General features: G+C 35.4%; 14 protein-coding genes across 14 annotated transcripts; 8 read left to right on the forward strand and 6 right to left on the reverse strand.

Moving 5' to 3' along the window:
- Positions 1-5: 5 nt before the first annotated feature.
- Positions 6-2,749, reverse strand: C9374_002747 (uncharacterized protein; the record flags this gene model as incomplete). The annotated part of the gene is made up of 6 exons (XM_044692198.1): positions 6-137; positions 187-814; positions 868-1,060; positions 1,109-1,254; positions 1,297-2,283; positions 2,337-2,749. 6 exons carry the CDS (start codon positions 2,747-2,749, stop codon positions 6-8), a joined length of 2,499 nt encoding a protein of 832 aa, XP_044550293.1.
- A 187-nt stretch (positions 2,750-2,936) lies between these two features.
- C9374_002748 (uncharacterized protein) lies at positions 2,937-3,239 on the forward strand (the record flags this gene model as incomplete). Its single annotated transcript, XM_044692199.1, has 1 exon — positions 2,937-3,239. The coding sequence occupies one exon, from the start codon at positions 2,937-2,939 to the stop codon at positions 3,237-3,239; it is 303 nt and encodes a 100-aa protein (XP_044550294.1).
- Positions 3,240-3,657: 418 nt separating this feature from the next.
- C9374_002749 (uncharacterized protein) lies at positions 3,658-5,895 on the forward strand (the record flags this gene model as incomplete). Its single annotated transcript, XM_044692200.1, has 1 exon — positions 3,658-5,895. One exon carries the CDS (start codon positions 3,658-3,660, stop codon positions 5,893-5,895), a length of 2,238 nt encoding a protein of 745 aa, XP_044550295.1.
- Positions 5,896-5,973: 78 nt separating this feature from the next.
- C9374_002750 (uncharacterized protein) lies at positions 5,974-8,678 on the reverse strand (the record flags this gene model as incomplete). Its single annotated transcript, XM_044692202.1, has 2 exons — positions 5,974-6,435; positions 6,486-8,678. 2 exons carry the CDS (start codon positions 8,676-8,678, stop codon positions 5,974-5,976), a joined length of 2,655 nt encoding a protein of 884 aa, XP_044550296.1.
- A 224-nt stretch (positions 8,679-8,902) lies between these two features.
- On the forward strand, positions 8,903-9,766 carry C9374_002751 (uncharacterized protein; the record flags this gene model as incomplete). The annotated part of the gene is made up of 2 exons (XM_044692203.1): positions 8,903-9,104; positions 9,168-9,766. 2 exons carry the CDS (start codon positions 8,903-8,905, stop codon positions 9,764-9,766), a joined length of 801 nt encoding a protein of 266 aa, XP_044550297.1.
- Positions 9,767-10,161: 395 nt separating this feature from the next.
- On the forward strand, positions 10,162-12,395 carry C9374_002752 (uncharacterized protein; the record flags this gene model as incomplete). Its single annotated transcript, XM_044692204.1, has 2 exons — positions 10,162-11,843; positions 12,023-12,395. The coding sequence occupies 2 exons, from the start codon at positions 10,162-10,164 to the stop codon at positions 12,393-12,395; spliced, it is 2,055 nt and encodes a 684-aa protein (XP_044550298.1).
- Positions 12,396-12,411: 16 nt separating this feature from the next.
- On the reverse strand, positions 12,412-13,497 carry C9374_002753 (uncharacterized protein; the record flags this gene model as incomplete). The annotated part of the gene is made up of 1 exon (XM_044692205.1): positions 12,412-13,497. The coding sequence occupies one exon, from the start codon at positions 13,495-13,497 to the stop codon at positions 12,412-12,414; it is 1,086 nt and encodes a 361-aa protein (XP_044550299.1).
- A 42-nt stretch (positions 13,498-13,539) lies between these two features.
- On the reverse strand, positions 13,540-14,688 carry C9374_002754 (uncharacterized protein; the record flags this gene model as incomplete). The annotated part of the gene is made up of 1 exon (XM_044692206.1): positions 13,540-14,688. One exon carries the CDS (start codon positions 14,686-14,688, stop codon positions 13,540-13,542), a length of 1,149 nt encoding a protein of 382 aa, XP_044550300.1.
- A 189-nt stretch (positions 14,689-14,877) lies between these two features.
- C9374_002755 (uncharacterized protein) lies at positions 14,878-15,198 on the reverse strand (the record flags this gene model as incomplete). Its single annotated transcript, XM_044692207.1, has 1 exon — positions 14,878-15,198. The coding sequence occupies one exon, from the start codon at positions 15,196-15,198 to the stop codon at positions 14,878-14,880; it is 321 nt and encodes a 106-aa protein (XP_044550301.1).
- A 252-nt stretch (positions 15,199-15,450) lies between these two features.
- C9374_002756 (uncharacterized protein) lies at positions 15,451-16,632 on the forward strand (the record flags this gene model as incomplete). Its single annotated transcript, XM_044692208.1, has 1 exon — positions 15,451-16,632. The coding sequence occupies one exon, from the start codon at positions 15,451-15,453 to the stop codon at positions 16,630-16,632; it is 1,182 nt and encodes a 393-aa protein (XP_044550302.1).
- A 158-nt stretch (positions 16,633-16,790) lies between these two features.
- On the forward strand, positions 16,791-18,107 carry C9374_002757 (uncharacterized protein; the record flags this gene model as incomplete). Its single annotated transcript, XM_044692209.1, has 1 exon — positions 16,791-18,107. The coding sequence occupies one exon, from the start codon at positions 16,791-16,793 to the stop codon at positions 18,105-18,107; it is 1,317 nt and encodes a 438-aa protein (XP_044550303.1).
- Positions 18,108-18,200: 93 nt separating this feature from the next.
- On the forward strand, positions 18,201-18,806 carry C9374_002758 (uncharacterized protein; the record flags this gene model as incomplete). Its single annotated transcript, XM_044692210.1, has 1 exon — positions 18,201-18,806. The coding sequence occupies one exon, from the start codon at positions 18,201-18,203 to the stop codon at positions 18,804-18,806; it is 606 nt and encodes a 201-aa protein (XP_044550304.1).
- A 111-nt stretch (positions 18,807-18,917) lies between these two features.
- C9374_002759 (uncharacterized protein) lies at positions 18,918-19,620 on the reverse strand (the record flags this gene model as incomplete). Its single annotated transcript, XM_044692211.1, has 2 exons — positions 18,918-19,366; positions 19,515-19,620. 2 exons carry the CDS (start codon positions 19,618-19,620, stop codon positions 18,918-18,920), a joined length of 555 nt encoding a protein of 184 aa, XP_044550305.1.
- Positions 19,621-19,910: 290 nt separating this feature from the next.
- C9374_002760 (uncharacterized protein) lies at positions 19,911-24,176 on the forward strand (the record flags this gene model as incomplete). The annotated part of the gene is made up of 8 exons (XM_044692213.1): positions 19,911-20,605; positions 20,682-21,292; positions 21,384-21,522; positions 21,619-22,915; positions 23,000-23,019; positions 23,099-23,419; positions 23,503-23,635; positions 23,703-24,176. The coding sequence occupies 8 exons, from the start codon at positions 19,911-19,913 to the stop codon at positions 24,174-24,176; spliced, it is 3,690 nt and encodes a 1,229-aa protein (XP_044550306.1).
- Between the last annotated feature and the right edge of the window lie 19 nt (positions 24,177-24,195).

Consider the following 24,195-nt stretch of genomic DNA (forward strand, 5'->3'; position numbering starts at 1 on the left):
ATAAATTATTCATTGTTGCTATTACTCATTTGATTTTTGATAAAGTTGTAAATGCTAGCTAGCTTCTTATATTCGTTCATTAAGTGCTCCAAATCACGAATACAAAGATCCTGCACTTGAACTTTTTCAAAGTTCAGCTTTTTCACAATTAACTTAGATGAAGCAAAGAGTGATCAAAAAACATACCTTAGGGAGATTCGTATTGTTGACAAAATACACAAGATGTTCCCACTTGTCTTCAGCATGGATACTGCTCTCAACAACTTTGGCTTGGTCCTCAGTTGGCAGATCACTGCTATTTACAATTTCTTGTTTTGAATTTGGCACAAATTCAGCCTTGAGCTCCGTGCTGCTTGCTGACTCATTGTTGAATGGAGATGGTTGCGCTGTGGTTGCCGTATCACTTGATGACACAGGGATTATTGTGTTCTCTTGCGTGTCAGCGAAAGACTTTTCAACTTCTTTCTTTTCCTTGTCATGTACTGCGTTATCGACTGAGGATTCTGCATTGTGATTTTGAGAGGAAGCACCTCCCTCGATCATATTTGGTGCCCTAAGTGCGTTTTCTTCTTGTTGTGTAGTAACATTATCCACTGTTTTAACATTACGGTCTCTCTTTTCATGTTCTTCCGTTGTAGAAATAGCTTTTCCAAAAACATCTTCAAAATTGATTACTTGCTGGAAGGTTGATTCGTCCATGTTGAGCTGAGTATGATCACATGAAAGCCAAAAGGCCATCGCTAATTCAAGTGAGGTCAAGAAATACCCTGTGTGCCCTTCTAAACTTTGTGGATTTCTGTATTCTTGAATATATCTGAGAACAGTAAGATTTCATTTGATCAAGAATACAATTATTGTTGCACTTACTTGATATTAGAGTGTAAATGAGGTACGTTGGATCTAAGAACAATAAAGATTAATAAAGGTACAAAATCATCAGCGCCAGGCGCATCTAATTCTTGCATTACTTTTTTCAAAAGATTCATGGTTAAATGGCAGCAGTTAGAAACACAAATTAGCTTATCTCTTGGTGTTTTGTAAAATGTGATCTTTTTGAGCTCTATGGAAAATCATATGAATATTAAAGCAGACTAATTCTGGTACAAACCTTCAACAGCTTTCACAAAAAGGGCGTCTTCTACTAGCTTGGGTGTGATATCAAGATTTTTTGGTGTTATCACTCTCTTAAACATGGAAATTCTTGAGGCAACTTGATTGTCAATCTCAATATCTTCCAATGTTGGAGAAAAAACTCTGTGCATGTCAGTACGAGAAATCATAACATGTAATACATACTTGGAAAATATTTTGGTCATGACATATTTCTCAATTCCTTCTCTTGCGTTCATCAGATCTTGTTCCGTAGCATTCTTCCATTGCTCATGCTGTGATATTTCTCGCATAATATCTGTCAAAAATGTTTGCACAATTTTCGGAGTATTGGGATTGTATTCCTTATTTGAAATCTCAAAAGTAAATGACTTGATTTTTCGTGTAAGCTGTACAACCGATTTGTCTTTAAGTTTTTGAAGAAAGGCCTTAAAATCAAATTTGTAATCTTTTTTCTCAGCATTAAAAGCAGAGGTTGTTTCTGTAGGATCTGATTTCTTTTGAAAAAGGTCATTTGAATTCCCATTATGTGAATCAATAAGTTGATTAATTTTGTTGTTGGTATTTACATTTCTTGGAGAGGCGAGAGTATTATTAGCATGATTTTTGTTTTTCATGTTTGCTGTTTTGATAAATAATGATTCAGATTCATCTGCAGGTAATTCCACATTATCTGTCATGAAATGATCTTCCATAGATGATGAATATGTTGGTACAGAGTTGGATAACCCAGATCCAGGCTTTTTTGATGGAATATCAATAGATCTTGTTTGGGGAGATCCGAGAGGAGAATTATTCTTGTCTACAGAAACAAAATCATTTTCGGAATCATCAAAGACCATGGAATAGGATCGAGTAAATTTTTTCTCATTGCCATTGTGTGAACTTAGTTTTTCGTCATCTGTCCATGAACATCCAGCATAGGTGATAGGATTAGATATTAGATAGAGTTTGACTTGTACTGAATCTAAATTCATAGATTTTTCTTCTAAATGAAGAGTTTTGTCTTTTTGAATTTCAGGCGATCCCACAATCCAATAATTTGAAGTGTTACTTGCTGGTTGTGACGGTGGACTCATGATGTTTTCTTCTAGATTGACTTCTCCCTTTCTTAATATTTGAATTTTTGCCTTAACGTCATAGGGAGGATCAAAGCAACACTTTCCAGTTTCACTATATTTTGTAATGAGCATGAGTACGAACTCAGAAATCAAGAGAATACTCACCTATTTTTGTAAGTAAATAAAGACTTTGGTTCTTGGAAAAAGCTAATACATTCTTCTCCAGTGGGTGGGCCTTGAAGTATTTGAATTGCTCCGAAATCTTCCGTAAATATTCCTCTTATTCCATTCATCGTAATAAATTGATGTGGATTGTGTTGATTGACAAACGCAATATGACTCTGCATGAAATCAATGTTCGGAGTAGTTGCACTGTTTGATGTCGATGATGGTTTACTAAACAGAGAATGATTTTTAATATTTGATAAACACGAGGCTACGCTCTGATCGTGAGGGAACAGTAACACAGCATCATTATCAATTATTGTTTTGACAATCGATGCAAACTGTTTGTTCTCCCGCAAAGTTCGAACCAGCCGATTATTCTGCTTTTCGTATTCAAAGAAATTAGAAGGCATTTTTGTTGTTTTTTTAGAATGAAAATTGGAACCATTTAGGATAACGTTCGAGCCTCAAACGATTTTTTCATGACAGGTTGACTTTGAATCTTTTAAGGTTTTTCACTAGTTGAGTATGAACTTTTTCAACTTCTTGTTTGACCAATGAAACAATTTTTGAAAAACAACTCGTGCAAGTTCAAAAAAAATGGCTCAAGGCGGTGTAAAATCAGCTTCGAAGGCAAAGATGCAAAAATCAAAAAGAGCTCCTCCTTCAAACGGAATTAAAAAGAAGAGCAAGACAAAACAAGAGGAAATTAAAAAACAAATTAAAAAGCAATGTACTGTAGCCACCGCTGCATATATTGAAGGTGAAATGTTAGCAAAATTGAAAAAAGATGGAAAACCGTTACATTTTTTGAAAGATGCTGCTACCACCAATACTGCAACTAGTGGAAAGGCATCAGCTTCTAATAAGAAGGATCAAAAGAAGAAAACCACAAACAAATAGATTATTATTACATCCCGAATACACCCGATGAAAATATTTCTCATCAACATATTTGCAACCAAGCTCGTAAAAATATTTGAAGTGGATGTATTCACGAATGCATCATTGGTGAACAGAGCATCAAAAAACACTTCGTAAACATGAAACAAGCGAGTGGAGTCATCACAATTGTTTGTAGATATTTTCTAGTTGAACGATGAGCTCAATTAAATAATATTTATGATGAAAAAGAAACTCGGTGTGCAAATTAAAAAATGCAGGTCGTTCCTTCTGCGTCTTCACTCGACCATTCACAAAACAATATCATCACCCACTCAAGCTCACAGATGTTATGTCAACAACAACAACAACCAATGATCATTGATGTTGAACACCTTTTTAAAGCTTTGGAATTTCATGACTGGAATCAGGGCACGGTATGAAGGCAAACGTCTATCAGACAGGGTCTCGGGTCTATGGAACTGCTCAACCCAACGCCGATTATGATTTTTTCGTAATTATTTCTGATGATGACTATCAACAATTGGACAATCATTACAGGAATAAGAGAAAAAACAGCAACGTATCATTGGACAAAACGACAACCTTGAGGCATAGTGCGTTCAACAATCAGTGGTACTATTCTGGAATAACTTTTGAAGAGGGACAATATGATGCAAGCAAAAACGAAGACTCCTTTTTCGGAGATGGATTTATTGAGGGCTATCAATGTCTTTTTCTGTCTTACCCAATCGCTAATGAAATTGCAGAGCTGAATGTAAATCTTTACAAGTATTCAACATTTAAAACCAAGCTAGATGAAAATTGGTTGCAAGCACTCATGTGTATTTATTTACCTCTACAACACGTGTGGAAATTAGACTTTCCGAACCTTCATACAGAAACTAAAATTTATTTTCGAAAATTGATTGTGTCTGTGGTAGGTGAGGCAGGAAAACATTTTCAAATGGCAAGAAGGAAATGGAATTCTTTTAACAATAGTGCACAGGATTCTCGTAACGATTCCAATATTTCTAATTATCAAGAACGAAAATACATTGCTCATACTTTTAGGGACCTATTATTTGGAAAACAAATTGCAACCTATTTGAAAATTATTGATTATACAGAAGCAAATGCAATCTATTACGAAATAATGTCGAGCTTTCCAAATGATACATCTTGGTCGACATTTGAAAAGAAATATTACCCAAGATATCAATTATTGAAAGATCAGTTTAACGCAATTACAAAAAAAGATGACATAGTCAGCGATGAAGAGTTTAAATTGAACGGATCTTTTACGCTAGCTTTGTTGAGAAAATTGAATGGAGATATTCCTACCTTTTTAGACCAGTTAAGACTTTACTTTTCAATCGAGTCACATACATGGATGGAGAATGGGGTATACTATGTCTATGTCAAAGGTGTGGATGAGTCACCAAGTTATTCAAAAATTGTTCAAGAGGTATTTCATGGTATGGTACTTTGCAAACAACAATCTGAGAATGTTTCGAATGAGATAGCTTGTCAAATTTTATGCAAACCACCCAACAAGATTATACCTTACAGCAATGCTTTCTCGTACAAAGTTTCGAATTGGAAAAGCTCTATCGTTTTTGAAAGGTATACAAACAGTGTGATGGTACATTTATTCTTTGATATATTCTCAAAGAAATGGATGATATGCTCTGAAAACAGTTTTAATGGCCAAGAAGAATTCAATGGGTGTAATGAATCAATACGGGACATATTTTGGAATTTTTTAAACAGGAATAACTCAAGAGCCTCATCTCACGAAAAACTTTCACACTTTCCAATATCAAGCTTCCAACAAAATTCTCCAACTAGCTTGACTTTTGACATTTCTCCAAATCTTTTCACTAATGGTTTGTGTAGCGACATCAACGAAAAGCCAATGCCAATAGTTACACTTTTGTCAAGTTACAACGATATAGCAAACCTGGCAAGTTATTTTACACCAGCCCAAACAGCCACGAGAAAGAGCTTTGTGTTTTCAAAAATAGTAGAAGACCATGATTTTATAGAATTCAGTTTTGACAACATTTCAGAGGTGAAAGCATATGCAAATACCTGCGACCCGTTTTATGTGAAAGAGTGCATAGTATGGGATGGAAATGGGTTTGAGTCAGTACCATGTCCTCAATATGAGTCTTTGGAATACCTTATTGAAAATATTCAGTTAATCAATGAAAAATCGCAACGCATTGATTCCAATGAAATTTCACAAACATCCGAACTCTTGCTAATTCACATGATTGAGATTTCAAGAGTTTGCATTCTCAGTGAATCCACCACTGAAAAAGTGCGAAAGCTAATTCAAGGATCAAAATTTGAAACGCTCTTTGAAAATGTTCTGCACAAGCTTTCGAGGTTTTGTGAATGTTTGACCGAAATTTATTGGAATGTTGAAAAAGCTAGCAATGGAGATTTAAAGAAATTTAACGAAAAATTGGCAGAAGTCAATTTTCAGGATTATTTCACAGACATTTCTGGTATCAACTTTGTCAAAAACTTGCTGCTTTCTCAGATTAAGAAAGTTAAGACAAACATGCCTAAAAGCTCACAAGCCATCCATTTAAGCCTTGCTGAAAGATTGAATCTAAGTCCTGCAAAACAGATGTTTAAATGCGTGTGCAGCTTCCGAAATCGATAACAACAGATTGGAGTGTACACTAGTTGTTGGGGAATAAAGGAGAGTACCAAGTTGCATAATTTAGATTTAATTCAATGGCTAGAACTTCCTATGTTTGTTCTTCTTGTAACTGCTTTTGTAATTATTGGAATTGTTGTGATAACTGTTGTCATGGCTTGATTCACCATAATTGCTCTCTTCGTTATTTTCTTCATAGTTGTCATAATTGTTGTAACTTCTTTGATTATAATTTCTACTGTTTTGATATTGATTAGCACCATTGTCGTACGAAGTTTCATTTTCATAGTTATAATTGCTTTTGCTTCGATAATTTTCTCTTCCTTGATAATTTCTACTGTATCTCGAAGATTGTTCCTCAGTTTGGTCATTATATTTGTGACCGTGGTCATTTTCAAAAAATTCAAAATTCTTTTTTTGATAAAATCCATCCTTGAACTTTTTTCTGTGAGGATTTAACATGTCAGCGCTTGCAATACCTCTCTTCAGAGAATCTACTTTCTGCTTATGTGAGCTGGCAATCGATCTCTTAATTTCAGCAGTCTTTTTCGGATTTATCAATGCATCCTCTGATGTTTGATAATATTATCTACTCCTAAGGTATTATTTGTTAGCTTGTTCATAAAGTTTTCAACTGGAGCAGCATTTTCAAGCCTCTCAATAGTTTGATCAACAAATGGTCTTTGGAAATGGAACAACGGATCTTTGGCCTTAATATCTTGTTGAATTTTTAGATTCACAAGAGTCTTTGATTCTGATGTTTTTATCCGTATCGATTTTCCTTTTGTATAAATGTCAGATTTGCTTCGAATTGTATCTCCCTTTGCCGTAATATTTGCAAGCAATCCAGCCTGCAAGAGAAATGGATCTTGTCGAACCATTCCTGGATTTGGTTCCTCAAATTCTACATTGAAAGGAGGTTCCATGTCATGCACCACTTCTTTTCCCATTGCAAGTCTCATTTGATTCGCAATCTCCATTTCAACAGCCTCTTTATATTTTTCTGTGAATGGCTTTGAGAAATGTTCTACAAGCAAAGTAGCTCTATATTCATTGTCAAAAACAATGTCGTAATCAATATTGGGATAAGGTTTCAACCCATCTTCAATACCATATTTGGATTCAATTTCGGTCTTCAATTTTTCCCAATCTGATTGATCCGCATAGGGTTGAACAAACGTTACTGAAACTCCAACATTTCCTGCTCTAGCTGTACGACCCACTCCATGAATATACTCAGTACAAGATTTGGGAAGATCAAAGTATATGACTGAGGCCACTCGTTTGTAGTCAATACCTCTCGAAAGGTGTGACACAGTAGTACTGTGCTTGGTCTTATCAAGACCTTTAGCACGTCGTTCCAAATGTGCAATCATTTCTGAAAATCTACTTGGAATGTAAAGCTCCTTTCCGCTTTCTTCATCCTCTTGAACCTCACTCTCAGGTTCCATAGTGCTGATGAGAACTTGATATTCGTTTGTGTTAAATCTCTTAATAATATCAATTTTAGCTAGCGTTGGATAAAAATAGGGAAGCATGACACAATTCACTCCAAAAGCTCGTAATCCAAAATAAACAAAGAACAGTTTGTTGGCTGGTACGTAAACAATCACACGTCCTCCATAGAATTTGTGACTTAGGAAATAGTGTAATAGTAAAATTGAATTCACTTTGAAGTTTGGTAGTTTAGCTTGCATCTGTTTCATATCGACGTAGTATTGATGTAACTTTCCTTCCAAACTCGAAGTTCTTCTGTCTAGCTGGATGACTACTGGTTCTTTCAATAATTGTTCTTTTAGAGAAATAGCTTGTTGAGCTTTTAACGTAGCACTCATGAGAATACATTGGAAAAGCCCTGGTAAATTTTTGCTCACTAACATGGTTATCAATTCCATCTGTCTTCTAATAATTTGATCTGCTTCATCAATAATTAACAGCTTTAAGGTTTCTTTAAGAGAAATTGAGGAATTAGAAAGAGCATATGCAAGTGATTCTGGTGTGGTAATTAAAATTGGATGCTGTAAATCACATAGATCCTTAATATCTTGTTGTAATTGATTCAATTCACTTCTAAAATAAATACAGTTACATTCTTCTTTACAAAATTGTGCCAATAATTTCCATTGTTGATGTACTTGGATGCATAATTCTTGTGAAGGGACAAGGTAGAGAACTCTCACACCTCTTTGTTGAATGGAATGCTGTTTGTTTTCATTAGTGCTATTACTGGTAGTGTGATGATGAGATCCAGTCATCAAACTTTCTGCAATGTTCTTTACCCTTTGTGTATCCTCTGCGATTTGACTCATTTTCCTTTCATGCAGAACCATTTGTATTGCTGGGATGAGAAAGGCTGCAGTTTTACCTGTACCAGTCGATGAGCTACAAACAATATCCTTGCCTGAAAGAGCAATTGGAATTGCAATTTGTTGAACTCGTGTTGGCTCGTGAAAGCCTTGTCTGAAAACGGCACTAATGATTCTTCGGTCTAATCCGAAGGACTTCCAACTTTCAATCACTGGAAATTCTGTACAATCTTTGATATCTTCTATCATTTGAATGGATTGTTGTTTGTTTCGTTGAATAACTTCAAAATTATGATCCAAACATTTAAATTGTTTTTTAGCTGATGATGATGCTAGAGTAGTGTTGTTTGGTGATGTTGAAGAGTCTTGTTGAATGGGTTCATCACTGCTCGAAATTTTATCGGAGGTTAATGTGTGTTCTTCTTGCTTGTTTCTTCGTGATGTTGAAGACTTTTCCGAATCGTTGTGGATGTTCAACATTTTTTTGTAATGCGTCAAAAGAAATTCACTTCGTTTTCGAAAATGGGCTTTCAAAACATTTTCGATTGCTGGAGTGTTGAGCTGGATAGAGAAGCGAATCATGTTTTGTCAAAGTTCGCGGCTAGCCGTGGCACAATCCCGCCTTTACAACTCAATTAAAAAAAATTGTAGTTGAAACCTATTGACCCTCATCAGAACGATCATCGGAACCAGTTTCTTTGATAATGTCGAGTTCAGCACTGTTAGGAGCTTCAATGACGGAAGCAGGAGGGGCCATGAGCGATGTGGCTCAATCAACCCGATCATCGTTGCTAGATGTCATTATGGCGCGACATAATAATTTAAAGGATCAAAAAACACATTCTCGGTTGTTGTACGTTGCAAAGAAGACACAAAAGGAATTTAGTGAAGGAAGTTTATCGGAAAGTAAGTGTGAATCATTGATTACTCATTACCAGTCTTCCATCATCGAAATGATTATTATTTTAGCATTTCATATGCAATTATTCCAGAAAACAGGACACAAAGAAGATGATTTCTATGGAATATTATTTGAAGTTCAAGAGTATTATGTACATATTTTGGAAGGAACAAAGGATTGTATATTTGACTTTTTACGAATGCTCAACCGAGCGAAAAACGAAGATGATTTTTTGAAAGAGATAGATTACAAAATTCTTTCTGTGAAAATTCTCTTGTACACTGACGACTCGGGCCCTCTAAGTTTTCCAAGATGGACCTGCAGAGAAATTGCTCCTGGCCTTGCTCTAGAGACTGACGATGATGATTTTACAAGTGGAGCACCTTTAACAAAAGAAGAAGAAAAAGCTGGCTTAATGTGGATCATTAAAATTCAAGAGATACATCAACAGCTCCTGGCATTGGGAAAAAAGGTAATGGGGCTTGGTATTCGGCAAATGTCACTATTTCTTGATGGCCTTAATCAGAATTTTCCTCAAATCATTCCAAGAGAAAGCCACATCAAAGAACTTTCTAACGATTGCGAAATTTGTTTAAACTTATCGGAATTCCTTGAAGTGTATGATCAACCCATTACATTAGATCTCTATGGTGAGAATGTTTGGTAAAACGAAAATCCGCTTTAAAGTTCTCGATTTGATAAAACACTTCATATTTACAAACCACAACCAGAAAAAATAACCTCCCTTTCAAAGATTCATCACCTCTCCCATCAAGGTAGACGAACGGGAATTGCCTGCATCTTGTGCTTGGATGTTTAGAGGAGAATACATACGAGCTTGAGGACTTGATCCTCTGCTAATCTCTCACCACCAAAATCTCCTGGGAAGGTCTGAGGTGTCGTCCACTCACGAGAAGTGGGGTTGGTAAAGCAGCAATGCTAACGTCCTGGAACCAGAAACGGGTATCTGGGTGGAAACACTCGGTTGAAACGGCCAGGATGACACCGCACGGAGAAAGATCAACAACAGGGTGCATGATGGAAAAAGAAGTGAAGAAAAAAATGCTTCAACAAGAGAACCAAAACCAGCTTGTTTCTTCTTTATCAACTATTCATCAGAATGAAGAGAAGAGTGAGCATCACAATCGGGAACATGCTCCGACTGCGGAAGAGGATATTCTATTGCATGGAGCTCCTCAACTCAAGAAGAGGAAAAGTAACAAAAAGAAGAAGGAGAGAAAGAATGAATGGAACCCAAAGAAAACTCCACAAAGAGATATTGAAAAAACCAACAAGATGTTCGAAGAATATTATTTCAAACAACAAAAGGTGGTAGAAACGGAGGAAGAGTTGAACGAAATGTTGAATGCATGCCGTTCTCCATTACCAATTACATTCCGAGTGAACCAATCAATCCCAAAGCAATACCAAGAAAAGTTGAAGCAAAAGATTAAACTTTTTTCTGAGAATATCAAGAATATTAGAATTGATAACTCTGCAACAGCCCAGTTTTTATACAAGTCGAGTACAGATTCGGAAAAGCCAAGCGAGCCTGAATATGCCTCGTTGGAACCTGTATCATTTATTGCCGATGAGTCTATTTGGCAAATGTCAGATGCAATCACAAAAGAATTGCTAAGAAAGCAACCTGAACTTGCTCAATTCAGAGACTTTCTGATGAGAGAAACTGAAAAAGGTAATCTAAGCAGACAAGAAGTTGTCAGTATGCTTCCACCATTGATGTTTACTAATTGGAAACCATCAGATAGAGTGTTAGATATGTGTGCTGCTCCTGGATCGAAAACTGCTCAGTTAGTTGAATTATTATACCAAAGCGGTGGTGGAGATTCAAAAAATATAACTGGATTTGTGATTGCAAACGATAATGATGTAAAACGAGCTTATTTATTGGTTCATCAACTTCAACGATTGAACTTTTTGTTCCCTCATGTGATTATTACAAACCATGATGCGACCAAGTTCCCTCAATTCCATACCGAACCCAAATTACAGTTTGACAAAATTTTATGTGACATCATGTGCAGTGGAGATGGTACCATTAGAAAGTCTCCAACAACATGGACGCAGTGGAAGGCTAATATGGGTCATGGTTTGCATAAGTTGCAAGTGGATTGTGTGCTGAGAGCTGTCGAGCTGTTAAAAGTTGGAGGAGAGATCGTATACAGCACATGTGCTCTAAATCCAGTTGAAGATGAGGCAGTTGTTGCTGAGGTAATACGAAGAACCAAAGGAAAGCTTGTATTACAGGACCTTTCTTCAAGATTTCCATCTTTAAAGTATAAGCCAGGTATGACTACATGGACAGTTGCTTCAAAGAAGGGTGTTACCATTCCAACTTACGAAGACGCCTTAAAATTAAATTTAGACAACAGGATTGTTGAAAGCGAATTTCCAAAGGAAGACGTAAAAAGCATGAACATACATTATACGATGAGAATTTTACCTCATCAAAACAATACTGGAGGTTTTTACATTGCTCATTTCAAGAAAGTTGGCGAGTTAGACGAGCCAGTCGTCCAACTTTGCTCAGATACACCTAATGAAAAGATCAAACAGTTCAAAGGAAGAAATGTTCAAAAAGATACAATCCAATCGATGGACCCAGAGAAACTTAACTCTATTTTAGATTTTTACGGCTTTAATAAGGACGCATTTACAAATGAACAATTTTGTTTGAGAATGTCAGAAAACTCAACTGGAACTGATGGAGTAAGAAAAGTCATGTACATCTCTCCATCTGTTAGAGAATTTGTGGAGCATAACGAAAAAGACAACCAAATATTTAATATTATTAATTGTGGCATTCGAGTTTTTGAGAAGAGCAAAGCGACTTTTTGAAATGTCCTTACAGAATCACACAGGAATCAGCATCACTGATTTGGAATAACACTAATGACACCAGAAAAGTGGAGCTGAACTTGGCCAACTTTATTAACTTTTTGGTTGAGTATCAAATTTCCACAGAATCCATCAGAGAAAATGATCAATCAGTTGAAGCGGAAAAGATTACATCCATGCAGCCAGGTGGTGTTTTGGTGAAATTGAAAGATTGTGAAGAGAGCAGTCATGACGACATTTTTGCGATCGGATTTAAGGGCGAACATACTCTTTCAAGACATGTTAAATTTGAGCACATACCAGTGCTTTTGAAATCCATTGGATGCACTCTCGAACCCAAAAAGAAAAAGGAAACAAAGGAAACAAGTTCATGTGATGTCCCTCCTGTCGATGAAGATGACACTGTAGACCCCAAAATTAAGGGTGATGATGAGTAAACACACTGTGGCATCCTTATTTGAAAATTTTAATTTGAGTGTAACTGCAAACAACAAATAATTCTCCTGTTAATTCATTCAAGCACAAGTGGGAAGGTGTTTTAACCTCAGATGTCCCTAACAGTTTCATGCCATCCATCGAAAACACTTTAAGCTGAGCATTGTGTTCATCACACAAAAAGATTCTGCCCGTGTAACTCTCTACACAAATTCCTTTTGGATTTTGAAAATCAATCTCAACAGTTTTCAATCGTCTTCGAATTGTATGATGTAAACGAAATGTTATATCTTTTGAGCCGTTTCCACAGGACTCCTTTTTTAGCATATGAACCCTGTTGACTATAGAGTCTGCAAACAATAATAGGCCATTATGGCAGTTCCATGCAATTCCTGTGACAGTTCTAAACGTAATACCAGCACAATTATCTGGATCGATGTGTCCAATTTGTTGTCCATTCGATGAGCTCACAATTGCAATGAAGTTAAAACAAACGACATAAATAATATTATTATTTGATGATGAGGTCGACTTGTTATACTCGATACACATCCCTCGATATGACTCAACATTTGACTTCCAAATTCTACTCGCAATTTCAAGCGTGTCATCGTCAGGATCTTTTAAAAGTGCTTGAATGAAATTTTGCAAATCAACTTTCTGCAGGGCTCGTGTGTATTTTGAAACTAATATCAAGGCATCTCTTCCAGTTTTGGTTTCCAAGTTATAATTTTCTTCTACAACCAAATATTCACAACTTCTCTCACCACCACTCTTTGCAATTAATTGTTTTGTTGAAAGATCATAAATTGTTAAAAACCGGTACTGAGAAACAAGAATGCAATGACAACCGTACGAAATTTTCACATCAATGGCTTGTGTTGTTTTAATATCTCCCACATGTTCAAATTTCATGGAAAACGGTTTTTGTGGAACAGCTTTTCGAAGTTTGTGCTGTAATTTGTTGAGGAGTGAGTGTGAAAATTCATCACTAACGTATGATGATCGTGTGTAGATCCCGTATGAAGAAGTGTCATTGTGTGATGATATTGACGGTGCCGATGATGTGGATGGATGAAAATCAACAAGCTGGATTCGTGACATTTTTTCATCTCTTTCAAAAACATGTCGTTGGTGAAGAGGATACTAGTGAAGAAGATGGTTGGTCTCATCGTTCATTTCCCATCTCAAAATTGAAGAGTCAGCACTACTAGAAGCAATAATGATATCACCAGCATTGAATAATAAACAATTCTGGAGACTGGGTGAACCTTTTCTGTTGAGCTTAATAGAGTTCACCATTTCGAGACGTAAGGACGGTGTTTTGAACACTCGAATGACGCACAAGTCCTTATCCTCTGGCACAATGATTAGAAATTCGTCCTTTTCCTTATTACTGAGCAAATCAAAGTTTCTTGAATTTATACTAGTCTTATCAAGAATTTCCACATGCGATAAATAATTCAATTGAATAGAATTTGTTTCGCTCGACCACAGTGAATATAACATCACTGAGTGAGCTGTCTTGATGACAAGTAATACATGATCTTGAAATATTATTTGTCGAGTAAAAAGAGAGCCATTTGTGTGGTCGCATACTTGTTCAAAAAGATTCTCCCTGCCATTGTGATCTATATGAACAGGATCTAGAGTAATGCTCTCACTTTCCACAGTTAAGAGTAGTACAGAACCATTGCATTGAAATATTAAAAACTTGTTGCATGAAAATACTGGACAGATATGTATAAATAATGCATCTTCATCTGTTACAGTGCAAACGCAAGAGTTTGTTTCCACATCCCAAACTTGAAGAGTTTTAAATTCGTTACAAATTAGAGCTATATAGTTTTGTCCTATTTCCGAAGTGAAATGTTCAAAAGAAGAGTACATTCTATTAATTCCAATGTTTTCATCATCATCACACATTTCATTGAAATTTGGGAATAGGTCAATCATGGTCTCTACTCGGGATTGCATGACTGAAATGATGAAAATTCTTCCTTTACAATCATGAAATCCAATATACTTCTCCGAAACCCAACAAACATCACCAATTTCATCATCATGTAAATAATGAGAAACTAAATCCAAATGGCTCTCACAATGATTATTATTATATAAATGAATTTGTTTTCCATTAGTACTTGCTGAGAGAAAGATGCCCTCCGTGGTTGGATGCCTTTTCAAATAATTAATTTCTTGTTTATGATTTTCCTTGATGACTTTTTTCTTTGTAAATAATGGAGAAGGATTATTAGTTGAAAGCCAGTTCTCCAGAAATGAAGCCTTTTTCATTTTTATACGATTTTTTATTAAATTGATTATTATGTAAACAATATCACAATGTTTTCTACCTGACCAAAATATTCATACAATTAATTAGAAATCCGAGTGATATGTTCATGTAGTAAATCATTATTTATTAATAATTATGATCAAGAATTAATTAAATGAAAATCGTCAAGTAATTAATTCAGCGTTATACTACAGAATTGTACAACATGAGTTTGGATTCTTATCCCAGTCTTGAGCTTTTCCTTGATTCAGGTTGTTTCCTGTTGTGTACTGAATGATTGTGTTAGAGGCTGGATTCAATACTCCATTCACTTCATATTGGCTAGGAATGTAGGGTTGTTGTTCTGGTACGACAAACCCACCCTTATTGTAGATCACAGCATTGTGTTGAGGTTGTTGTTGGTGTTCCGAGTATGGAGGAGGGAATTGATGGTTTACTGGTTGTTGGAAAGCATAAGAGGGAACTGAATTGTAATCTGATGATGGTGGTTGAAGACTATATTTACTCATACAAATATTAGCGTTCGCGTATGCACAAGTGAGAGAGACTCTGCGATGATCGGGTTGTTGTGTTAGTTTGAATCTATTTTTTTTAAATTGGAAGAAACTTTGATTGGGCAGTACTATTTTTACTGACTCCATGTCTACTACTTCATTGGCCTTAAAAACAAAAACGATTCGAACACCATTCATGTAGAACGTTTGGATTCATATGTGTTGGTTGATTCAATGCCATCACCCAGGACGCAGATGAAATAAAAAATGATACGATTAATGTTTAGCTCCCTCCCGATAGAAATAGTTCTCGAAGTGATGTACAATATGTCTTCTCTTGATTTAATATTTGTGATTGGTAGAGTTTGCAAAATATGGAGAGATAAAGTTGCAATGGTAGTGCTGTCGGAGCGTTTGAGTTCCTTGTGTTGTTCATTCAATTCTTCATGTAGAAAAATTTCAAACTTTGATAATTTACGAGGATCCAAAGAGGGAAGAACATTGGTGAGGTTTCTATTGAGAGAACGCACTAGAGAAATTGCCATGCAGATGGTACAATATACAGCAATGTCTTCACCATTGCCTGAATTTTCGTCAGTTTCAATACCTCCTTTGTCCGTGATGCAAGAAATACAAATATTGAAAACTTATTTTGAAGATTTTGTGAAAATGGAACCAACACAAAATTCAACACATGTTTCAAATCAAGGCAATGAAACAACTCCAACTACGGAGAACGGTGGAATATTTGCAAGTATTTTCAAACTGTTCGGTGGCTTATTCCACACATCTTCATGTAATTCTAATACCTCACCCTCGAGGAATGAGACATCCCAACAACTCCCTAATTCGTTGATAAACACAAAAATGGTTTCATATGGATGTTATGGAGTTGGAAAAACCGCATTCAAAGATTGCTTGATGGAAGAAAAGGTTGTCACTCCTAATATTAGCTCAGCTACAATTGGAGTAGAGTTTTCCTTTAAGAAAGTCTCTATTTGTTGTGAGAGAACTGCAGATACTAGAAATAAGAACAGTAATGAACTGTGTGAGTTATTTTCTAGCAAACTGCAATTGTGGGATCATAGAGGACTCGAATTTCGTCACTCACGATATTATTTTAAGAATTGTTCATTTCTATTTCTAATATTTGATACAACAAACTCTAGGTCATTCGACACACATAATTTCATAACCATCATGAAGAACATTGGTAAAGAACACAATACTGATTTTAAAAATACAGAGGTTATATTAATTGGAACAATGAACGATTTGACCACACACAGAAGAGTTTCAAAAGATCAAGCTCAAATGACGGCCTTTAACGAAATGTGCATTCTGTATTTTGATGTGACAAACACGTCACTACAAGACTCGACCACAATTTTGTGGTATTTAATGTTAATGAGATATTTTCTTACGGAAAGAGAAGTATCACAACCTTAATCTTGTCATTTTGCAAAAAGTTATCGATTTTTAAAGGCCTTCGAGAAATGGATGGAAAAACACATAATCAAGATTTTTATGGAAAATTGTGGTTGATTAAAATCAAAATCAATCCAAACACAAAATTTCAAACAATAAAAAAATCGAACATTCAAGAGATGCCATCAGCCAAAGATACCAAAAGAAAACGTAACGAATATGACTCACTGGAGGAGGATAGTTCCGATGAAGACGGCCAAGATCTTTCACCACAAACCAAACAAGTAAAAACCACTGCAAGTATCGGAACATGGAAAGAAGATGCCAATCAAGAGCTCTACTACTTCATCCATAACAAGTTTTCCGAAATGAAATTCCCCAACAATACTGTGGGTATTGCATCCTATGATTTTGACTCAACATTGGTTTTGACCAAGAGTGGAAAGCAATTTGCAACCAGTGCCGATGATTGGAAATTATTTCATAAGAATGTTTCAACGAAATTGAAAGAGGAAGTCAAAAAGAATAATCGTCTATTGGTGATTTTCACGAATCAAAATGGTATCAAGAAGGGAAAACTCACAAAGAAAGAACTTGAAAAAAGAATTGAAGGTTTCATTAGAGAAGCCATTGGAGAAGATACTCCCATTTTGGTTTTGGCTGCGATGGCTGAAAATTCTCAAAGAAAACCATGCACTGGAATGTGGACCTATCTCGAAGAACAGATTCTTCCAAAATATCACAAAGAATTGTCATTGGATAAATCAGACAGTCTCTATGTTGGTGATGCAGCTGGAAGACCTGAACGTAAAGATGCTTCGAACAAGAAAATTAAGAAAGATCACAGTTGTGGTGACAGGAAATTTGCAATGAATCTCGGTATCAAATTCCACACTCCCGAAAATTATTTCTTGGGAGAAGCTGAATATCCAACATGGTCACTCGATGGTTATGATATCAAGAAGAATTTTGAAAACTCGAAACTGACACCTTACAAAAAAGAAGATTTGATTAGTTCCAAGCAAGAAATTGTTATTTTCCAAGGTTGGCCAGCAAGTGGAAAGACAACTTTTGCTAAACGATATTTCATTCCAGCTGGTTATGTTCATGTAAATAGAGATACACTTTCAACTCCTGCCAAATGTATCAAAGCCACCAAAGAAGCAATTGCTCAAGGTAAATCTGTGGTTGTTGACAATACAAATCCAGACAGCGCCTCAAGACAGTCCTATATTGAAATTGCAGAAGAGAATGATATTCCTTGTAGATGTTTTGTTTTTGATGTTGAGAGAGAACTTGCAGAGCATTTGAATGTTCTCAGAGAGAATCGATCGAATGGTGCTCATCCTCATGTTCCTGGTGTTGCTTATAACACTTACAATAAGAAGTTTGAAGACGTGACCAAAGATGAAGGTTTCACAGAAGTGAGAAAAATCAAATTCATACCTGTATTTAATAATGATAAGGAGAAGGAAGAGTTTTTCATGTATACTTAAGTGGAATAGTAAAATTGTATCAATCATTCAACAACATTCATTACTTTCAAGTTGACATGATTGCAATCTTTTCCAATTTAAATTTCAAAAAAAATGTCATCATTGCAGCGACGTCACGGCTTCTCTCTCGCAACACAACGATTAACAATTCTCTTGGTGATTGTTGCGATTTTGAGTTTCACTTGTTACGCCCAATCTCTCGACGAGGAAACACCTGAATTCGATTTTGAGTCTAATTTCGATTATTATGCCGTTCTCGGAGTTTCACACAACGCCACTCAACAAGAAATCAAAGCTGCCTACAGAAAACTCACCATTAAATATCATCCCGATAGAAATCGAAGTAAAACAAAAGAAGAACAAGAAGCATTGAATGTCAAATATCAAAAAATTGCAAAAGCCTACGAAGTTCTCAGTGATGAAGAACAACGAAGGACCTATGACCAATATTTTGAATTTGGAGCTAATTTAGGTGCTAATTTAGGAATTGACGCCGAAACACTTGAATTTGTTTTGTATTTATTGGTTGGCTATGGTTATGCCATTCTTGCAATTTTAATCTTATTGGGAGTAGTATTGATTTTGATTTCGATCATGTGTTGTTTATGTATTTGTAAATGTTGTTGTAGTTTTTTCAGAGGAGGAGAGAAGAACAAATCCGTGTTGAGTAATAGTCATAGGAAAGAAAAAGCAGATTAATATTGTTGAAAATATTCTCCATTATTTATAAATTTATATTTTTCGAATATCAAGATGAAATTTATGGAATTTATAAATTTTCACACACACACATATCATACACAGACGCACTTATTTATTGGAGGACGACAAGTATTGAGTGGCAAGTTTTTTTGCAAGTTCTTGACCTTCTTTTTCAGAATTCACTTCAAACAAATTTTCATAAGGTCCTTCAAACTTTTGAGGTGGTTTAAAACCTTTTGAAAATTCATCAACAACCTTATCTGCATTTTCTGGTGGCAACGTGGGATGATTCTTTCGTTCTCGAATATTTGTTTTACATTGTTCGGGTGAGGTTGTGAACCATACTAGATCAATATGTTTGACACCTGACTTTTTAGCTTCTGTAATCCACATTTTTCGATCTTTGGGATGAATGTTGCATCGATCCAATATTACTGATTTGTGATGTTTGAATGATTTTTCCATTAATTTTTTACATTCTGCAGCATCACCTAAAGTGTCTTGATTAATTCGAACAAAACCATGTTTTTCACAGGTAGTGGCAAAGGTGGATTTTCCTGTGGTCAAAATTTCATTGTTGTTGTTGTCATTGGAAAATCGAAAAAGGAAATTCAAAAAAATTATTATGTTTTTTGTGTGTGAATGGTTCAAAAAAAGAAATTATTGTTGAAATTATTCGGAAATACTGATCGACCATATACCTACCTGATCCAGGAAATCCACATAACATGACGAGATAGGTCGGAGTACTAGTTGATGATGATGATGATGAACTTTTACTGGAAGAGGATTTACTTGATTTTTGTGTCATTTCTTTTTTGAGATTGGAATGTAGATGATTGCAATATTCTTTCAATTTTTTTTTTAAGTTTTGAATTTCAAAAAATCAATTCCGAATTTGAAACAAGTTCATCAAAAGAACTTGAGCTCATGTTCACACTTGAAATTGAACCAAAACTTTGTTTCTTTCCCCAAACGTGTCCATCATTTCTTCAAACCATCTCAATGTTCAGGAGTCCTAAACGTTCACATTCCCAACCATACCATCTTTGTCACTTGTTCACAAACTCCGTCAACACCTTTGGTCACCAAGAAGAAAAAATGGCCTCGAGCTGTGGACGACGAGAAATTCTCTTCAACAAGAACCATCATTTAACCTTCTCGGTCATCATCATTTCGAGTTGTATCCTTCTTTCATTTCTATTCTTTTCCTTGCATTCCATACAGACACGACATTTTCCACACCATGATGATGATTTTTCTCAGATGATGGTCCACCACGTGGTGCGAGCGGAATCATCGTCCTTGTCAGAAATCATGTCGACAATGTCCATTGAAAATCATGAAAATGACACTCTTCATCTCTATATCGACTCGGTGAATGGTTCTGATTTGAACCAAAATGATTGTTCTTTGAAAGATCGACCTTGTCAATCCATTCAAGCAATTCTTGAAAAAAATCGAGCATTGGAACGAAATATTCTTCCCATTGTGCAATTGAATGTGTTGAGTTCTTTACTTGAAATTCCAAGTTGGATCAATGGAACGTATTATTTACCTATTAAAAAAACTTTTAGAATTGTTGGAATGGGAATTCGAAATACGACTCTGTATCAAGATGTGAGTTTTCAAAAGTTGGATCTTCAGTTGTCGTTGTTGAGTGCGATGAGAGTGAAGGATGAAATGTTGGTGGTGGAATTTTCTGAAATGACAATCAAGACATTAAAGTTGGGAAATATGCCAGCTGTCACGATTTTTAATTGTTTATATGATACAATTTATTTGAGAAATGTGACGTAAGTGTTTCATGTTTGAACCAATGGTTATTGGTTTAATTCATTACTTGTTGATGTCGAATTTATTGCAACTCAGAATAATTAACATGGAATTTTGTGAAAGTATTGTCACACCCATTAATGAATCAAAAAAGCCATCCAATGGATCAACACTATTACTCAATATGTATACCAAACTAAGCTTTTCTAATATTCGACTAAATCCACAAAGTACTGTTTTTGGAAATGTTGACAAATCTTCAATCACCAATTTGGGTCTCATTAAGGCTACAGAAAGTATGATTTATTTCTTTCACGTCATTGTCTCCAATCCAGAAGAAAACAATACTCTAGTTGCTTATAACATTGCCATGGACAATTGTTTACTTCACATTACAGATTTTAACCAAATTATCATTGGAAATGCAATATTCACAGGAAATTTATATGCCTCTCGATACATGCAATATTTATCGTTTCTACAATCGGACGAAGAGCTTTTACAAAATAGGCCAATAGAAATATTAGCAAAAGATTTGATATTTTCACAATCTTCTGTGAATATTGTGGCACAAGCCAGAGCATCTGCGGGACTGGTCAATTGCATATTTACACAAGCTAAGCAAACAGGAGCTCTACATTTAGAAGGTGTTGGATTACTGACAAGTATCACTAATTCACAATTTTTGGACAATGAATCTGCAAGAGGTAAGTTTAAGAATTAAAATACCTGACAAATATATCCACATATAACGTTACTGATCATGAATACAAAACATTGATCATTCTCTTTGTATAGGAGGTGCTGCCATCATGATGCGAAGTGTCTATTTTACCTATGTTCAGAATTGTACCTTTGCACACAATAGACAAACATCTCCAAATTTCAATATTGGATTGCAAACCACTGGAGGAGGAGCTATTCATCAATATCAAAGGTAATTTATGACATTTCAACATTTTAATTGAATTACATTTCAACATTACAATATTTCAATGATTGATGAATCATGATTGTTCGAAAAATAACACAGTGTATTCTCTTCAAGTTTTTGCACCTATGTCAATAACACTGCCAAAACCTATGGAGGTGTTCTTTATTCCTATTTAGGTAATCGTGTGTGGCTCATTGGTGATAAATTTCACGAGAATATGGCAGCCATTGGTGGAGCTATTTACACTAAAAACACAATGTCTGTTCTTCCTTTCATCCTTGAAGATTGTGAATTTCGTAATAATTTTGCAGAAAAATTTGGAGGAGCTCTCTTCTCAATTCGTGCTGCCATGCAAATTTCTTCGTTTGCTTCTAAATTACCAGTGATTTCACAAAATACAGCTCGTGTGACTGGAGGAGGTTTATATCAATGTGAATCTACTGTCAATTGGTATGAAACTCGGGTGAATGAATTTACACAACGAACAGAAAAGGTGTTAATTTCTTCTGAATCGAGTGTGCAAGCTCAAGCATTGATTCCACAATTTATTAAGGGAAATACCGTACTCACACCATTTCATTTGCCAGATAAGACATCATTTCCAGGAGAGGCCTTTCTTAAACTACTTGTTAAAAGACCACAAAGGACTCGTTCTACAAGTTCACAAACCAATCATGATCAACACCAATTAATACCATTGTTGGGAACCAATTCGAGTGATCCCAATGTCTATTTTACAACTTATTTTGGAGAAGAATTGACGTTTGAATTATGGTTGAAAGATACCTTTGGACAAAACATTCCATACGATGGAACGTTGATGCTTATTGACACTGTGGATGATGAAATTGTTTATTCTGAAGTGAGGAGTAACATTTTTGAGAAGGACGAAGAAGGTAAACTTCCACTGTTCCATCCTGATGTGAAATTACTTTCCTACTCGTATCACGATCCATTTCCTCAGAATGCAACAGTGAAATTTTCACTGACCTTTCTTCAAGATTCAGTTGTAACGTTTTATTTTCATGTCCATTTTGTGTTTGAATCTTGTCCAACAATGCATTCTTCAGCGAGTAAGACTCATGCGATGGGAAAGAAAGTTTATTATTGTGAATTTAATGTAGCTTATTTATCACCTCTGATTATTGTGATTGGATTAGTGGTATTGATTACTGTGATTGTTATTACTGTATTTTCAGTTCGAAAATTGAAAAAGATGAAATTTAGTGTGAAATTATTGAAACAAAAAGAAAAGGCTGAAATTGAATTGACACAAAAGTTGTTGGATTTACAAACATTGTATGCAAGTGAATTGGAACATAGACATTCATTTAAGGATTGGTTAATTAAATTGGAAGATATTGAAATTATTTCAAAAATTGGAGAAGGAGGTCAGGTAAGTAATGGTATGACTTCTACCACATTTCAATACTAATATCATTCATTCAATGAACTAATTGAATCATTCAATAATGAATAGGGAGTAGTTTACAAGGCGAGGTAAGTTTTCAATATTATTGATTATGGATTAATCATGATTGTTTCATTTAAATATTCATTGAAAAACCAAACGGAATAGATGGAGAAATGCAGATGTTGCTCTCAAAAGTATCAAAATTGATGATTCTGACTTGGATAGTAATGAATTTGAAAACGAGGCATCTCTTCTCAGCTCCATTCGTCATCCCAATGTTGTTACCTTTTTTGGAGTTTGCCTCACAGAATCCAACAAGTTTATGGTGACCGAGTTTATGCATGGAGGATCTCTTGATTCACTCATTTATCAATGCAAGTTAAAAAAGAAATTCATTCCATTGGCTGATAAAATTCACATGTTGAGCGATATTGCAAGTGGAATGAGTTATTTACATCATGGAAGAGACAAGATGATCATTCACAGGTATGTAATTGAGTGAATTAGTGGTTCATTGAATGGAATTTGATCTCATGATGAATTGGGTTTTGGTTTTTTTGTCCAAATAGAGATTTGAAACCAGGAAATATTTTATTGAGCAATGACTTGACTTGTAAAGTGTGTGATTTTGGAATGTCTAAATTGTATCAGCAAGAGAGTGATAGAACCAAGACATGTCGCGTTGGAACATTGCTCTATATGGTAGGTTGATCGAGTTCGACACTTTTACTGATTTTTGGTCATTTACTCGCTATGAAATCCTTAACAGGCACCTGAGGTACTGTTAGGGGAGTATTACAATGAGACAGCAGATGTCTATAGCTTTGCTCTTATCATGTGGCAATTATGCTTTGATGAAAGTACTCTCTTTTCATCGTCCTTCTCTAAAGACGCGAAATTTACATCTTTTATGTCCAGTGAACAAATATCTCAATATAGTTCTCTTAATGACTCCATTGTAGTGTTACCAAAATTAGTGACGGATGGTTTGCGATTACCGATACCTTCTCTTCCTCTAGATGCTAGCTCTAACACATTAAGGACATGGATTGACGAATTCTTCTTAAGAAACTCGAATGGTATTGTTTCGCCAAAATCGTACGACACTCATATTTCAGTGCTCAACGATTTTTTCAACTTGTTGGTACAATGTTGGAGCAAGGACATTTCTGAGCGACCCTCATTTTCATTGATTTTCAATGATCTGTGTAAAATGGAAAAGAATTTACGAAGCACATATTGAAATGTTTACAAATTGTTTG

Source organism: Naegleria lovaniensis (genome assembly GCF_003324165.1).
Source record: "Naegleria lovaniensis strain ATCC 30569 chromosome Unknown tig016, whole genome shotgun sequence".
NCBI classification, from domain to species: Eukaryota; Heterolobosea; class Eutetramitea; order Acrasida; family Naegleriidae; genus Naegleria; species Naegleria lovaniensis.